Source organism: Bison bison, unplaced genomic scaffold, assembly GCF_000754665.1.
Source record: "Bison bison bison isolate TAMUID 2011002044 unplaced genomic scaffold, Bison_UMD1.0 scf7180017864145, whole genome shotgun sequence".
NCBI classification, from domain to species: Eukaryota; Metazoa; Chordata; class Mammalia; order Artiodactyla; family Bovidae; genus Bison; species Bison bison.
The window spans coordinates 9,622,578-9,640,330 of NW_011494717.1; the positions used below are offsets into that span (position 1 = coordinate 9,622,578).

General features: G+C 40.8%; 2 protein-coding genes across 2 annotated transcripts in view; one reads left to right on the forward strand and one right to left on the reverse strand.

The window, feature by feature from the left end:
• Window positions 1–17,753, reverse strand: part of RBKS (ribokinase) — a 96,921-nt gene that overhangs the window by 55,484 nt on the left and 23,684 nt on the right. Inside the window, exon 2 of the mRNA XM_010840667.1 lies at window positions 11,224–11,356. Within this exon, the coding sequence (XP_010838969.1) occupies window positions 11,224–11,356 (133 nt within the window). The remainder of the gene's footprint in view (window positions 1–11,223; window positions 11,357–17,753) is intronic.
• The window catches only part of BRE (brain and reproductive organ-expressed (TNFRSF1A modulator)), a 474,306-nt gene that overhangs the window by 8,807 nt on the left and 447,746 nt on the right, over window positions 1–17,753 (forward strand). The gene's annotated exons all lie outside the window — the stretch shown is intronic.

Here is a 17,753-nt window from a genome sequence, read left to right on the forward strand (position 1 = left end):
CCATGGACGGCAGATGCCAAGCGCCTTTGGCCTCCACCATCTCCCAGAGTTTGCCCAAATTCATGTCTGTTGAGTTGGTGATGCTATCTAACCATCTTATCCTCTGCTGCCCCCTTCTCTTTTTGCCTTCAGTCTTTCCCAGCATGAAGGTTTTTTCCAAAGAGTCAGCTCTTTGCATCAGGTGGCCATAAAAGCATGCCATCTTCCCTATTTCCTCTCCCACAAAATCTCTTACACATTCATTCTTCTGGATTTACTTTAAAAAAGGCTGAGAGAAGTGAACATCTTCCAATCTCCTTTGTTTACTTCTGACTCAAATATAAGCCTCCTCCCCAGCAACTGGAAGTTGATAACTAGAAGACCACGGACAAAATGTGGTCCAATGGAGAAGGGAATGGCAAACCACTTCAGTATTCTTGCCTTGAGAACTCCATGAACAGGCAAAAAGATATGACACTGAAAGATGAACTCCCCAGGTCGGTAGGTGCCCAATATACTACTGGAGAAGAGTGAAGAAATGACTCCAGAAAGAATGAAGAGATGGAGCCAAAGCAAAAACAACACCCAGATGTGGATGTGACTGGTGATGGAAGTAAAGTCATTGCATAGGAACCTGAAATGTTAGGTCCATGAATCAAGGTGAATTGGAAGTGGTCAAACAGGAGATGGTAAGAGTGAACATTGACATTTTAGGAATCAGTGAACTAAAATGGACTGGAATGGGTGAATTTAACTCAGATGACCATTATATCTACTACCGTGGGCAAGAATCCCTTAGAAGAAATGGAGTAGCCATCATAGTCAACAAGAGTGTCTGAAATGCAGTACTTGCATGCAATCTCAAAAACGACAGAATGATCTCAGTTCATTTCCAAGGCAAACCATTCAATATCACAGTAATCCAAGTCTATGCCCTGACCAGGAATGCTGAAGAAGCTGAAGTTGAATGGTTCTATGAAGACCTACAAGATCTTCTAGAACTAACACCCAAAAAAGATGTCCTTTTCATTATAGGGGACTGGAATGGAAAAGTAGGAAATCAAGAAATACTTGGAGTAACAGGAAAATTTGGCCTTGGAGTACAGAATGAAGCAGGGCAAAGGCTAATAGAGTTTTGTCAAGAGAACACATTGGTCATAGCAAACACCCTTTTCCAACAACACAAGAGAAGACTCCACACATGCACATCACCAGATGGTCAATACTGAATCAGATTGATTATATTATTTGCAGCCAAAGATGGAGAAGCTCTATACAGTCAGGAGAAACAAGAGCAGGAGCTGTCTGTGGCTCAGATCGTGAACTCCTTATTGCCAAATTCAGACTTAAATTGAAGAAAGTGGGGAAAACCACTAGACCATTCAGGTATGACCTTAATCAAATCCCTTACGATTATACAGTGGAAGTGACAAATAGATTCAAGGGATTAGATCTGATATAGTGCCTGAAGAACTATGGATGGAGGTTCATGATATTGTACAGGAGACAGTGATCAAGACCATCCCTAAGGAAAAGAAATGCAAAAAGGCAAAATGGTTATCTGAGGAGGTCTTATAAATAGCTGAGAAAAGAAGAGAAGCTAAAGGCAAAGGAGAAAAGGAAAGATATACCCATTTGAATGCAGAGTTCCAAAGAACAGCATGGAGATATAAGAAAGCCTTCCTCAGTGATCAATGCAAATAAATAGAGGAAAACAATAGAATGGGAAAGACTAGAGATCTCTTCAAGAAAATTATAGAGATACCAAGGGAACATTTCATGCAAAGATGAGCACAATAAAGGACAGAAATGGTATGGACCTAACAGAAGCAGAAGATATTAAGAAGAGATGGCAAGAATACACAGAAGAACTATACAAAAAAGATCTTCATGACCCAGATAACCATGATGGTGTGATCACTCACCTAGAGCCAGACATCCTGGAATGAGAAGTCAAGTGGGGCTTAGGAAGCATCACTACAAACAAAGCTAGTGGAGGTTATGGAATTCCAGTTGAGCTATTTCAAATCCTAAAAGGTGATGGTGTTAAAGTGCTGCACTCAATATGCCAGTAAATTTGGAAAACTCAGCAGTGGCCACAAGACTGGAAAAGGTCAGTTTTCATTCCAATCCCAAAGAAAGGCAATGCCAAAGAATGTTCAAACTACTGCACAATTGCACTCATCTCACACGCTAGCAAAGTAATGCTCAAAATTCTCCAAGCCAGGCTTCAGCCATATGTGAACCGTGAACTTCCTGATGTTCAAGCTGGTTTTAGAAAAGGCAGAGGAACCAGAGATTAAATTGCCAACATCTGTTGGATCATTGAAAAAGCAAGAGAGTTCCAGAAGAACATCTATTTCTGCTTTACTAACTATGCCAAAGCCTTTGATTGTGTGGATTGCAACAAACTGTGAAAATTCTTCAGACCACCTTACCTGCCTCCTGATAAATCTGTATGTAGGTCAAGAAGCAACAGTTAGAACCAGATATGGATCAACAGACTGGTTCCAAATTGGGAAAAGAATGCATCAAGGCTGTATATTGTCACCCTGCTTATTTAACTTATATGCACAGTACATCATGCGAAATGTTGGGCTGGATGAAGTACAAGCTGGAATCAAGATTGCTGGGAGAAATATGAATAACCTCATATATGCAGATGACACCACCTTCATGGCAGAAAGTGAAGAACTGAAGAACCTCTTGATGAAAGTGAAAGAGGAGAGTGAAAGAGTTGGCTTGAAACTCAACATTCAGAAAACTAAGATCATGGCATCCAGTCCCATCACTTCATGGCAAATAGATGAGGAAACAATGGAAACAATGACAGACTTTATTTTTTGGGGCTCCAAAATCACTGCAGATGATGACTGCAGCCATGAAGTTAAAAGACTCTTGCTACTTGGGAAAAAAGCTATGACCAACCTAGACAGCATATTAAAAAGCATAGATATTACTTTGCCAACAAAGGTCTGTCTAGTCAAAGCTATGGTTTTTCCAGTAGTCATGTATGGATGTGACAGTTGGGACTATAAAGGCTGAGTGCCGAAGAACTGATGCTTTTGAACTGTGGTGTTGGAGAAGACTCTTGAGAGTCCCTTTGACTGCAAGGAGATCCAACCAGTTAATCCTAAAGGAAATGAACCCCGAATATTCATTGGAAGGACTGATACTGAAGCTGAAACTCCAATACTTCGGCCACCTGATGTGAAGAACTGACTCGTTGGAAAAGACCCTGATGCTGGGAAAGATTAAAGGCAGGAGGAGAAGGGGACGACAGAGGATGAGGTGGTTGGATGGCATCACCGACTGGATGGACATGAGTTTGAGTAAAGTCTGGGAATTGGTGATGAACAGGGCAGCCTGGTGTGCTGCAGTCCACGGGGTCACAAAGAGTCAGACATGACTGAGTGACTGAACTGAACCAGAAGTCACAGGAATAGAAGCCAAGTAAAGGAGTCATTCATTGCCCACCACTGAGAGCTAAGTGAAAGTACCTTGAAAACCACAGTGAATGCTACAAGGGCAAGGCCCCTGGAATAACGACAGTTACAAAGGAATCCTCATGGGTATTGTTGGAGGCTTTCCCATTTTCCCTTCACACTTTGGCTGTCAAATGTGTGAAAACTTTAAATGTTCCATGAGGCAAAATGGCGCTTGTGTGAATCAGGGCATATGGAACTGAATTTCAGTTCTGCTATTATCCTAATTCAAAGGCTTTGCAGTTTGCTGTAAACTGTTCCACCTGAGCCAGGCTATAGGGTGGGACTTGTATGAGTTATCTCAGGCAGGTAGGAAACCAAGATTTCTCAGCCTGAGGATGCCCAGGTTATACCCCAGACCAATTAAATCAGCCCCCGTGGCAGGCGGGACAGTGACAAGGTCCCCAGGTGATTACAATGTGTGTAATCACTGAGAGCTAACCTCCAGTCAAGGCTGCTGATTGCATGGTTAGAGCTGGGAGAGTGTCCGGAAAGCTGTGTCTGAGTGGAAATGAAGAGGGGGAGCATGGTCTTGCTTGGTTTCTATTGGGAAGTCAGCTCAGTGGGAGCCTGGTGGGACCTGCAGAATCTGCTGGGGGCAAGGGGCCCATCAGGATCCAACACTGCATCAAGGTACTGTAGAATCTGAAAGCTTTCTTTGGCTTGTGTTTGCTGACTCCAGATTGATTTTGACGTGGCCCAGGCTTGCTTCCCCTGGCTTCTATTTCTCCAAAACTCATAATTGGCAAAGTAGTAGGATTTCTGTTTTTCAGAGTGGTCAGTAGAGGCACTCCTAACTTGAATGGTCAGTGTTTATATTAAAAACATGCTGTGAGTACAATATATTTATGCCTATTTCCTTGCCTTCTACTTACAAGAACTAAGAAGTCCTTTCATCTCTCCTCTACCTAATCAAACCTCACCTGTTTCTCAAGCATCAACTTAAGGCTTACCTTCTCGATTCTAGCCCTTGATATTCCTTTTATTTCCAGAACTCCTACAGCATTCCTCATGGATACCATATAATTAAACACTTAATTGAATACCATCTTATCATGTTTGCCCAGTCTTAAAGTCTAGTCTTCCTAAAGGCTTACTGGAGACTCTAGCTTAGCATATATTTATCCCTCCCCCAGTCCTGTGCACTAAAGGTGTTCTGTAAATATTTGATCATCTTAATTGCTTGTCAGTTCATTTTCCTTGAATCTAGCTTATCATTCTTAAAGGGACATAATTTACAGGCATCCAGACTATGCTGGTTATGGCTACAGAAAGCTTCTAGCCAAGGTTTTGCTTAGAACAGCCTTCTTGAAGGCCCCCTCATATTCTTTTGATTGCAGCACTGAAATACTTTTGGGAAGAAAGACTCTGGGAAAACCACATAGTCTGAGGCAGCCTGTGTCAGGCTGTTGCAGGTGAGAGAAGCCAAGTCAGCAGCAACCAGGGACAACCACTCACACGTAAGCCAAGGCAACTTACGGAACGCCAGGTGCCCTTCAGGAAATCCCAGGTTTCAGCCCTACCTGAACACTGTAGAGTGGAACTTTCTGCAATCATGAAATGTTCTATATCTGTGCTGCCCAATACAGACACTTGAAAATGTAGCCAGCATGACTGAGGAACTCAATTTTTTTTCTTTATTTTTAATTGAAGGATAATTACAATATTGTGTTGGTTTCTGCCATACATCAAAATGGATCAGCTATAGGTATACACACGTCCAATCCCTCTGGAGCCTCCCTCCCACCTCCCTCCCCATCCCACCCCACTAGGTTGTCACAGGGCCCTGGTTTGAGTTCCCTGAGTCATACAGCAAATTCCCACTGGCTATCTACTTTACAGATGTTCGTGGTTATGTTTCCATGCTACGCTCTCCCTTTGTCCCAGCCCCTCCTTCCTGCCCTCTGTCCCCATGTCCAGAAGTCTGTTCTCTTACGTTTGCGTCTCCACTGCTGCCCTGCGAACAGGTTCCTCAGTGCCATCTTTCTAGACTCCACATATAAGTGTTAATATACAATACTTGTTTTTCTCTTTCTGATGAAGAACTCCGTTTTTAATTTCACTTGAATTACATTGAAATATAAATAGCCACATGTGGCCAGTGGCTAGTGTAATGGATAGTGTGGCCGTGGAGAGATGTGAATTAGGATCATGGAAAAGTAAAGGGCCGGATTGTGTCGGGAACAAGAGCAGTTCCTCATGCTGAGGGCACCGAGGTGCTTCCTTCACTCTGAGGACTGGAAAGATCTCTCTGCATCGAGGGAGAGCCACTCAGCGGCTTCCACGGTCCAGAACTATGACCAGTGCTGAGGAGAGTAACTGCAGTTAGTACGGTCATGATAACCAACATTGTCAAATGGGTGAGGAATGATGGGCTGCTTGGCATCCTTGAATGGCAGAAAATATCTAGGAATTCCACCCATCAACATATACTTGAGGTAAATGAAACAGGGGACCAAGATAGCATACCCAGGGACACATGAAATGATCTATACTGCTAAAAAAATGATCACATGTATTAAAACAGGTTCCTGAGTTTCAAAGTTAGAATACATGAAGATACAATTAACAGTAAATCTAAGTTGAACATAATTTAATGTTTATGATTCAAGAGATTTTGTGGCTTTTCAGTGCCTGAGGGTCACAATGAGCAGCACGTTGAAGAGGCTATAAGCTGCATTTGTTGTCACATAACAAAACTCAGCAGTTGCTTTTTTTGGAGGAAAACCCTCATGGTAATTTTATAACTTGTCATTTGTGGCTTTATCATAAAAGATGAAAGAAGAATACGTAAAATTCCAGTTCATGCTGTCTGGTTGTTTAAATCCTAGATAAACGGGTGTCTACCTTACTGAATGATGGCTTTTAACATGCAAAGTTAATGTTTCAGTCTCCATTATCAGGCCTGCTTATCTGAGAGTGGTGGTGGGTTTGTGGTAATCCAACTGTTTCTTCCATTCTTCCTGTATGAGGCATACTGGTTAGGGTCATAGGATCCTAGTGTTTGAACATGCATTTCTATCAATACAGCCAACTAGTTTTAGCTAGTCATCTTTCAACAGAGTTCAGAAAAGAGATTTCACTTCATTATGTATATTATCTATAAAGGCCTGGTGACTAGTTTTTGATCTTTGAAGATTAAAATCTCAGTGCACAATCAGTGGATTGTCCCACAGTAATCTAACATAGAGGACTTTCCAGGCGGCACTAGTGGTAAAGAACCCGACTGCCAATCCAGAAGACTTATATAAGAGACTCAGGTTTGATCCCTGGGTCAGAAGATCCCTGGAGGAGGGCATGGCTACCCACTCCAGTATTCTTGCCTGGAGAATCCCATGGACAGAGGAGCCTGGTGGGCTACAGTCCATAGGGTTGCAAAGAGTTGGACATGACTGAAGCAACTTGGCACACGATCTAACATTTAGAAGGGTACTTTTATGGCTAACGTGATGGATACATTGCTTTTCAAGTTTTTTGTGGTGAAGGATCAGGTTTCTGTTTTATTTTTTTCCCTTTTTTTCATTTTCTATACATTATAGACTAATAATTTTTAAAATACAACAGTAAAATAAAAATACAAGTCATATAAAATACAAGGCCTAGTTTATTATTGTTATATTCAGCAGCTATAAAGGTACCTTCAGATTGCTGAAAATGCTCCTAACTGCTTACTCTCAAGTTTCTGTACTGTCCTGATCAGTGACAGTTTGCCCTGAGGACCAGATTTTGAGTGGAACCGCTCTAACATACTGCCTCTGTCACAGACCTTTATGCCTTTAAAAAATTAAAAAAAAAATTTTTATATTGGAGCACAGTTGATGTTCTGTGGAAGAGGGCAAGGGCGGGATGATTTGGGAGAATGGCATTGAAACATGTATAATATCATATGTGAAACAAATCACCAGACCAGGCTCGATGCATGATATAGGATGCTCGGGGCTGGTGCACTGGGATGACCCAGAGGGATGGTATGGAGAGGGAGGGGGGAGGGGGGTTCAGGATGGGGAACACGTGTACACCCGTGGCGGATTCATGTTGATGTATGGCAAAACCAATACAATATTGTATTTAGCCTCCAATTAAAATAAATAAATTTATATTAAAAAATGTGTTAGTTTTAGGTGTACAGCAAAGTGGTTCAGTGTATACACATACATGTGTCTATTCTTCAAATTCTTTTCCCATTTAGGTTATTATAGAATATTAAGCAGAGTTCCCTGTGCTGCACAGTACGTCCTTGTTGGTTATCCATTTTAAATACAGTAGTGTGCATATGAATCTGACCATTCTTAAGAGAAAATAGATGACTGCTTATATGACAGTTTAGACTATCCCATTGTGTGAAGGAGGCGAGACCAGGTAATTTTGTGAAGGTCCTCTCAGTTTGCTGATTTGCTGTGTGGGTTGTCAGGGTCCACACCTGCTCATGGCTTCTTTCTGCCCTCATGGGAAACAAGGACCCTGGGCTTATGCTGGGTCACTGAACCTTGAGCTGTTTATGCTATCATTCTCCTTCTAAGCTGCTGGTTTTTGATATTTAGAAATAACTTCCTTCTAACGTTTGGCTTCAGTGAAATGGAGGAGGAGGAAATACTTAATTCGGGTGAGGTCTGATGCAATGTGTCCTAACAGGCTCTTTGCCCCGCCAAGTAGACCTTCATTTTCTATATCTGCCTGAATTTTTAATGTTAAAACATCACCTCCAATTATGCGTGGACCATGACTTTGGCTCATGACTCAGTTGAGTACTGCCTGCACAGCTCTTAACTTCTGGAAGTGTCTCATTACGCATGTATCACTGTACACATGTTGATGGACTCTTGTTTAGCAGCCCTCATCACAGCTGACAGACATTTCTCCTGAGTTCAGTGCAAGATGTTGTACCTGTATCATCAAACAGTGTTCCTTCATCAGAGCTCGAATCTGAGCTTGTTGCAAGGCAGTAGTAGATAGGTTAATGTTGCTAAGAAAGCCATAGAACATTTTCTACCTGTTTTTCTTTTGCTTCATCTGTTCATTTTTATCTTGAGTAATTTAATGATTTTGGTTTTCTACTTGGAATTTGTTATCTTTAAGAAACGGAGAAGGCAATGGCAACCCACTCCAGTACTCTTGCCTGGAAAATCCCATGGATGGAGGAGCCTGGTAGGCTGTAGTCCATGGGGTCGCGAAGAGTTGGACACGACTGAGTGACTTCACTTTCATTTTCACTTTCATCATTGGAGAAGGAAATGGCAACCCACTCCAGTGTTCTTGCCTGGAGAATCCCAGGGACGGGGGAGCCTGGTGGGCTGCCGTCTATGGGGTCGCACGGAGTCGGACACGACTGAAGCGACTTAGCAGCAGCAGCAGCATAAGGCAGTTAGGTTAATTTGCTCAATAAAAATATACCTCACAATTGAATGAAATATTATGATTAATGGTTAACAATAACTCTTATTAAAAGATATTTTATTTTTAAGAAGCCTAAGAATATGATGCACTTTGTTTAAGCTTAAATAAATCTATATCTAAAGGTGCCTTAGGGTATCTAAGCAAAGTAAACTTGTACAGGTTTTAGATGAGGCCATGTTTCCATGTCCTTTCAGTACAGATAATCAGGGTAAATTTCACTGTGGGGCTAAACCACAGACGACTAGATCAGGCACTGTAGACATAAAGAACTTTCAGAATTGTACAGGTGCTCACATAGCCATCACACACAGACCAGAATAAAACAAACAGCACAGCTGTTTAATCAACCTCCTTACTGGAGCATTTCCCAAAATACAGTCCTCTGTCTTCTATTCTGCTCACCTCCACTCCTATGGTTTCATGATTCATTTCCCAAGTTCAATTCCACAATTCAAATATTTATATTTTGCATTTCTCTTTGCCTCATGTTCAACAGACCTAAAAGAAAACCAACCTCAAAATCGTTGAGTTGGATGACATTGCAGGGGACATCCATTTTTGACTTTAATGGGCTACAGGAATGGCTTTTATAAAGCTTCCAACAGGGGGTTCTCTAACTCTCCTTTCACATCTCCAACTCTAGGGGACTCCCCTCTGCCCAGGGCACCCATTTTTGGTACCTTGCTTCCAATACCAGTACTAATTCTCTGTCCAGGTTTCCCAGCCAGGAAATGATACCATCTTCTTTTCACTTCCCAAGCCCCGCTTAAAGCCTGCACCATCTGATTGTTCCCCAAACCCCCATTTATAATCAGGTATAGGATGGGTCAGGCCTAATACTTTTAATCAGCTCCTTCTCCCAGTCCCATAATTCTTAGCACATAATAGGTCATCAATAATTGCTAATTGATATTTTAAAAATATTAAGAGCTCAACCTTAGCAAGTGAAGGTTTCTTAATTTGAATTTTGTGCTTCATGTGATATTTTTGACCAAATAGCCAGGTGAGAATTATATCATCAATTAGAATAAAGATACAGTTCCTTAGCAGATGAAGTGATAATTGTATAGTTTATACATCATTTAAAGACTCCTGTGGAGAGAAAAGTGCTGTATATAATGGGAAATGACATTTCAGAGAAGTTTTGGTAAAATCTACCCAGCTCACAGGAGAGAGATTATTCTTTTAAATTTCTCATGTTTTTCTTATCCTCTACTGTGCAGACCCTAGCTAGCTTTCCTAAAGCAAATAAATGATTTTCCCCGTTATACCAATAACAAATACAAATAACGGGAATTTTTCCCATTATACCAATAAAATTTCATTAAAGATGCAAAAATTGAAACTTTGGCAGCCAATTTTGTTTTATTTTCAAATAATTTCAGTAGAATGGATAGAAACAAGATTTCCATATTTTACATGTCTTTTCTTAACATACCTGAAAACAGAACTAAAGATCAGTTATGTGCAGTTCATTAAGGCCCAGATTCCTTTCTGATCTGAGATATAGCATTAGAAGGAAACAGCTTAGAGGTGAGGCAACCACCAGTTATTAGATCAAATTTCCAAAAGCCATGCTGCTGGAGTGAAACTTGCTAAAAACAAGATGATTCATGCTGTTGTTTAGAAGCTGGACCACAGGAACCCATCAGAGTAGACTAATTCCCCTCACTTCTCACACTCCAGTTATAAACCTGTTAAATTCAGGGAATGCAGCATTAAGTTATTTGAGGACTGCTACTTCCCAGAGGATTCAGTGAGGTAGAAATTAATACAAAGGACAAGGAAGATTACTCTCTCCTATTTAAATCTTTAAAAACAATGAGCCTCTCAAAGGCTCACACAGATACTTAAACAGGCATGTACATGTACTTGTTTATAGCGGCACTGTTCACAATAGCCAAAAGGTGGGAACAGCCCATCAACAGATACATGGATAACTGGTATATACAATGGAATATTATTCAACCACAAAAGGAATAAAAGTACTGATACATGCTATAAGGTAGATGAACCTTGAAAACATTATGCTCAGTAAAAGAAGCCAGACACAAAATGTCACATATCATATGATTCCATTTATAGGAAATATCCAGAATAGATAAATCCATAGAGACAGAAGGCAGATTGGTGGTTGCCAGGGGCTGAGAGGAGGGGGAATGGGGAGAAACTGCTTAATGGGTAAGGAGTTTTACTTTGAAATGATGGAAATGTTCTGGAACTAGATAGATATGGTGGTTGTATAACACTGTGAATATACTAAATGCCACTGAATTGCTCATTTTAAATAGTTTATAAAAAAATGAGCTCATGTCTTAACCAGGTTCTTGCCTCTAGAACCCTCTTCACTGTACTTTGTGCTTACCTTGCACACCATGGATGTCTTTGCTCCAAGCCTAGCAGCTTGGACACACTGGTTGGCACCTTTCCCTCCAAAGCCAATAAAAAACTTATGTCCATGGATGGTTTCTCCAGTTTTTGGCAGACGAGAAGTAAGGCTATAATTTAAAAGAAAAAGAGGGGGGAAAAGCACATTGGAAACTGCAGTCAATTTGAGTTTTTCAGAAGACAGAGGGAAGTTTATCTGATGGAGCCCTGGTCTTAGCAGCCAGAACTACAAGCAGGAGCAAGAAGTATTCTCTTTTCCTTGAAGATAATATTCAGTAGTTTGTATCACTATCAAGAAGTCATCTGTTTGACAAAATTCCTCACTCTCATACCACTGTAGCTCTACTTCAGAGCACAACTCTTAGCGTCTGTACTGCATCAGGGTTGTTCATGGGTGCCTCTGTTTTCCTTCTCGTGGAACTCCAAGAGGGAAGTAACTTCATATTCTCGCTTCCCAATGCCCAGCACAGAACCTTATTCACAGTGGGACTTAAAAAATGGGACCAAGTTAATGTGTTCTGTTCAGGTTTATCTAGTCACTTACAAGAAGGAGGAAGTGTGCTATAATTCTGGTAACCATGTGTAAGACCTAAGGAGAAGAGGGAAGTTGCAAATCCAGGCATGAAACAATCTTATTTGTTTCCTTGGGGGTGGGGTGGAAGTAGGGTATTTAGATGGCAGGATTAGGTTTTAGTCCTAGTCCACCTGTATACCATCCATTTCATGCACTGACTCAAAAAGAGCATTAATCAAAAAAAAAAAAAAAAAAAGGATTCTAAAGATCTTTTTACAATTTTTACTATAGAAAATTCCAAACATAAAACTATAGAAACTGTTATAGTGACTTCCCCTAGCCCCATGTACCTATCACCCAGATTTGATTATTGTCAACTCAAAGCCAATCTTTTTTCAGTTTGTACCTTCACTGACATCTCCAAGTGCTAAGGATTTTTACTGACATGTTACTGCCTAGTGAGGATAGTATTAAGTGAGGCAGAAAGAGTAAAAGACTTTCTCTAGGATAACATTAAAGATATAAGATGTGAGGAAACAGTACCTTTGAAGAATAGACAACTTTAAAAGGAGAAAGAGTTCTGGGTATAGGGACAAGTGGAGAAGATGGACTCCAGCAGCATGAGGACTGCTCAGCTGGCCACAAAGAAGTGGGCCAAGGGCTGTGCATGTGTGTGTGCTAGGTCGCTTTAGTCATGTCCAACTCTTTGTGACCCTATGGACCGTAGCCCAACAGGCTCCTTTGTCCGTGGGGTTCTCCAGGCAAGAATATTGGAGTGGGTTGCCATGCTCTCTTCCAGGGGATCTTTACACCCCAGGGATTGAACCTGGGTCTCCTATATTAGCAGGTGGATCCTTTACCACCAGGGCCTGGAGCCAGTGGAGAGATAGCAGGCATTAACTAGCTTTAGACAAGAAGGAAAGGCCAAGAGGTAAGTCCACAATAAGTCAACTGAGAACCTACTCTGCTTTAGCAGGTTAGAAATTTATATTCATTTCCCACATAGGCTGCAATCTAACAGAAGACAGTATCTTACTGTATTAGAGTAACAGAACAGTGCCAGTTCCTACAGGTCCCTAACAGCCTATTTGCAATGACTGATGCCAGGAACACATGATCATGTCAATAAAAACCAAGTTTGACCTGTGAACCTCCCTTATGAAGTTATAAAAGTCTCAATAAATTGGGCTAAAACATTGCTCGGTTCCCTAGCAATGCCCTGTCAAATATGGTTATTTGAGATTCAAAAGAGATTCATCAATAATTTGAAAACATCCCACTCTACTCCTCCCCTTTTCAATTCTATTTTTATCTTGGATTCTAAATGCATTTATAGTACCGATGGAAAAAATATACATCTACAAGGTTCACTTCTGAAAAAGGTACTCAATCAAGAGAAAAATGCTCTTAATGTAATGTTATTATCCTGTCATTTAATTTAGCAATGACAAGTGATGATGAGAGTTTGATTTGCATCAGAAATCTTAAGCACTTTAGGATTCTGTTATGAACAGGCAATGATGAGTAATCTGTGTGATTGAGTAACTGTGTGAATTCTTGGCTTATTGATGCTGCTACAAACAACATTCATAACAACCTTAAGAAGAAAAAAGTATCCAATGTGGCTAAAAACAGGCCGAAATAACTTAATTAGTAAGACTGTCACTAAATAAACTTATGACTTCCACTATATTTATACTTAGATCTGGGTCACAAATCACTGGTTTGAATTAAGTGTATTTTTTATTATCAACTGTGGGAAATCATGAAAAACATATCACCAGATTATTATTGGGATGTACGTGTTTGTGGGGGAGGAGTGAAGTCAAGGGTACAGCGTGTATGTGTTTGACGTGGGAGCAGATGGCTGAGATTTAAACTCATTTCTAAACAACTTATATTAACACAAGCACTGTACTGATTTAGCCATCACTTAAATTTCTCACTCCTTTGGAATGCTACTATTTTCTTTCCTGTCTGCATCTCTGTTCTACTCTTATCTCTTCCTCCCCTCAGTTGTCGCCTTTTCCAGTACGAGGACAGGGACCAATGTCTGTACCATCTTATCCCCATTTGCTAACTGGATGAACCTTTGTAAGAGTCTCTTCTTGTCTCTGAAGAGCAGCAGAACATGCCACCCCAAAATATGACTGTAGGAGTTGAGGACATGCCACTGCAAAATGTGCTGCTTTGGCATATTATCTGGAGTTGTGGGCACTTGAAAACCAGCAGATGCAGGGAGAGGTTTGCTCTGAACGCCCTTATAGGAACTCAGCTGTCATCAATCTCCTTCCTGGAATTTGATCAACCAGACGGGATGACTCTTGTCACAGGAAAGGAGAAGAGAAGTCAATACCACGCCTAGACAGCCTTTCTTGCAGACTATCACACCTCTCATCTATTTTTCTAAGGGCTATCAGTTCAGTTCAGTTCAGTCGTTCAGTCATGTCCGACTCTGCGACCCCATGAACCACAGCACGCCAGGCCTCCCTGTCCATCACCAACTCCAGGAGTCCACCCAAACCCATGTCTATTGAGCTGGTGATGCCATCCAACCATCTCATCCTCTATCGTCTCCTTCTCCTCCTGCCCTCAATCTTTACCAGCATCAGGGTCTTTTCAAATGAGTCAGCTCTTTGCATCAGGTGGCCAAAGTACTGGAGTTTCAGCTTCAACATCAGTCCTTCCAATGAACACCCAGGACTGCCATCAGTCTATCCTAAAAATCATTTACTGTCCCCTAAGGGTTCTACCAGGCTTCCCAGGTGGCTCAGTGGTAAAGAATACACCTGTCAATGCAGGAGACATGGGTCTGATCCCTGGTCCATGAAGATCCCCTGGAGGAGGAAATGGCAACCCACTCCAGTATTCTTGCCTGGAAAATTCCATGGACAGAGGAGCCTGGTGTCCTACAGTCCGTGGGGTTGCAAAAGAGTCAGACATGACGTAGACTAAAAACAATGAAGAGACCTACCACTCCCCTCTCCCTTCCCCATTAAGATGTTATTTAATCCCAAATTCTAAGTCACCTTGTGGATTCATTTCTTCCCCTGGATATCTCCCATGTATATCTGAGGGATACATGTTACTGAATTTCTGTTTTCCTCTTGCTAATCTGTCTTTCATTACAGGGGTCTCAGTCAAGAACTGAGAAAGGTAGAGGGAAGGTGGTTATTTCCTCCCCTACATCTCTTTTCCATGTCTCCCTTGTATGGCATCCTTTGTTTCTTCTTATTTGAAGATGTGGAGGTGTTGACAAATGGGGAAGAGGAGGCTGGGATGACTGTTCAATTGTCTGGCAATTACAATTCCATGTTTTCAAGACCTTGTCCACTGCATTCCCAATATCAGCAGCATTCCTTTTCTATTAATATAAGCAAGAACTGTAACTATCGTTCTTACATTCAGACATTAATTCAACAATTGTTAAATCAGTGTTTTCCAATGAACTTCTTACAGGGCAAAATCAGCTTGCTGACAATAAGATAAAATCTAACCATGATGCAAATAACAGAGGAGTGAAAAAACATGTTACAGAATAAGATTAGTATAACCTGATTCATGTTTCTTAAAAGGAAAAAGATACTATGTATATATCCTCTTATGATATGCAAGTGTATAGAAAATGAAATGTTAATGACAGATATCCATGAGAAAGATGGGAGTGGGGAAAGTACACGGAAATGTATGTACCAAGAATATCTTTGTGTTTTATGGGAAGCCACTTGTAACTATTTCAGATTTATCTGGCCTCCCTGCATCCCAGCACCAGTTGGCTTCTTGCAGGTGCAACCTAACAGAGCCTTGCCTTGGGCGACCCTCTCACCATTTCAGGGTTTCTGTTTCTGTTCTGGCTGTCCTGCAGGACAGAGAAATCTGTTAAAATACATCAAGTATCTTGGTATAGACGCTTCTGCTTCTTGGCTTCACTTTCTCTGGCTCTTGCTTCCTGGATTATAGTCCAGCATAGAGGACGTGCACTCAAGCCTTTGTCTTATTGATCTGCTTTCTGCTGAACCCAAAGTAAGGCAGTTTATTGCTGATTTATTATTTTTTAAAAGTGAATGAGTTAAAGAGTGGAAAGTGGACTGGAGAGCAACTAAAAAATTAGTTATAAATGGGCAGAAGAATTTCTGAATTAAAGATCCTAATTTACTTTGAATTAGGTTTTTCTATCTTTTCTTTTCTTTATTAAAGCCATGAAGTTAAGGTCAGGTTCATGAAAGAACCTGCACAAAGTACTGTCCTCTGTATGAAAGCATCACCATGATTCTTCCCAATTCAAACATGAGCTCTCAGTAGGGTGTCAAAGACTGTACTCAAATAAGTACTCAAAGGAAAAAAAAAGGAAGTAGGACTGGTAGAAATATGGGCATCCCAGGTTGCTCAGTGGTAAATAATCTGCCTGCCAATGTAGGAGACTGGGGTTCAATTCCTGGATGGAGAATATTCTCTGGAGGAGGAAATGGCAACCCATTCCAGTATTCTTGCCTAGAGAATCCATGGGCAGAGCAGCCTGGCAGGCTACAGTCCGCAGAGTCACAGAGTTGGACACGACTGAGCATACACTGGTAGAAATACACTGTTGCTACCATTTTAATTTTTAAATAGTATAAATTTCTGAATGAAGGAGAAAACCAGTTATAAGAAATATATTTGAATTTAAAACAAATTTGTAGCTTTAAAATGTCATGATATTTCAAATTTGGACAGAAGGAAGAACCAATAAATGTTTAGAGGTGGCCCCCCAGTCTCCTGGGCCGTGAGAGGCCATGCAGTTAGAGCTTAGTTGTACAAGGCAGGAGGGCTGAGCCACTTACAGACTGCGTTACCTTTGACAGCTTTTCCCTCTTTGAACCAGATTCTTCTCTTGCAAAACAGGTTTAATAATACTTGTCAACTCCTTAAATGCCTGGGTTTTGTACTCTGAGTTATTTCACTGACAGGTATTATCAGAACAACTTATCAATTGCTTTTAACTTCTTGACAATGACGTCCCTGTTAAAGATTCTCACAGATGATTCATATTGAAGGAAGGAATGACCTGGTGAAACAGGGATGAGAAGTGTTTTGACCAAAGAGGTCACACTGATACTGACTCCAGCCAAAAGTTAAAGGATGTGCTGCTTTTTGGCTTTTGAATTCCATCCTTTCTTCTTTCAGGCTGCAAGCTTCTGACACATGGTATACCCCTGTAATGGGGGATTGTACCATTCGTTTTTACCCAGTTAACATTCATTATGCTCATTTATTATTCCTACAGCCTGTATTTTTCACCCATATCTATTCTTCTCAGCATTTGTGTATGTCACACTTACAAGCATAAGAGTAATTCCCAAACCAAGCTGGTGACAGCTATTTCTACCTTGTAAAAAGAACTTAGCCTCAAAACTAAAACTTCATTTTGTGGAGCCTAACCCTACATTTTCAGACATACACTTAAGATTTATTTAAGGAAATGAAACATGAATTAGGCTTTAAATGCGTCTTAACTGATTTCCATTTCTAACTCTTTTCCTGGCTAAACAAGCCTGTGGCTAAAAAGTCATTTTCTCTGAAGATACAGCTACTCTTGAATCAATATAGATAAACAATATTCTAGTCAGAAGTGGCCAGCCTTTCAGCGTGTCATATACTTGACCCTTATTTATTTAAATTTTGCTTATGTGTGAAAAAGCATGCTAGTCATTGGAAGAGCCAGTAAAGCTTTAGCATGTTATGGTCTTCTTCCGTGTTATGGTCTTCCATGGCATTTCATTCACTACTCTGCTCAAATGTTACCTCCTCGGAGGGGCCTTCCCAGACCACCTTACAGGTGAGATACCTGTATCTAACTGAATTTTTGTGAAGTATTCATTCATTCATTTTGACAAGAAGCACTAAGTTTTTGAACCAGATCCAGGCTTTTAATTACTCATAATTGTGTTAGTTCTCTGTGTACCAATCCCCCGTGGGGTGAGGTGATGAGAAAAACCTTTAAATAGTGAGTTTTG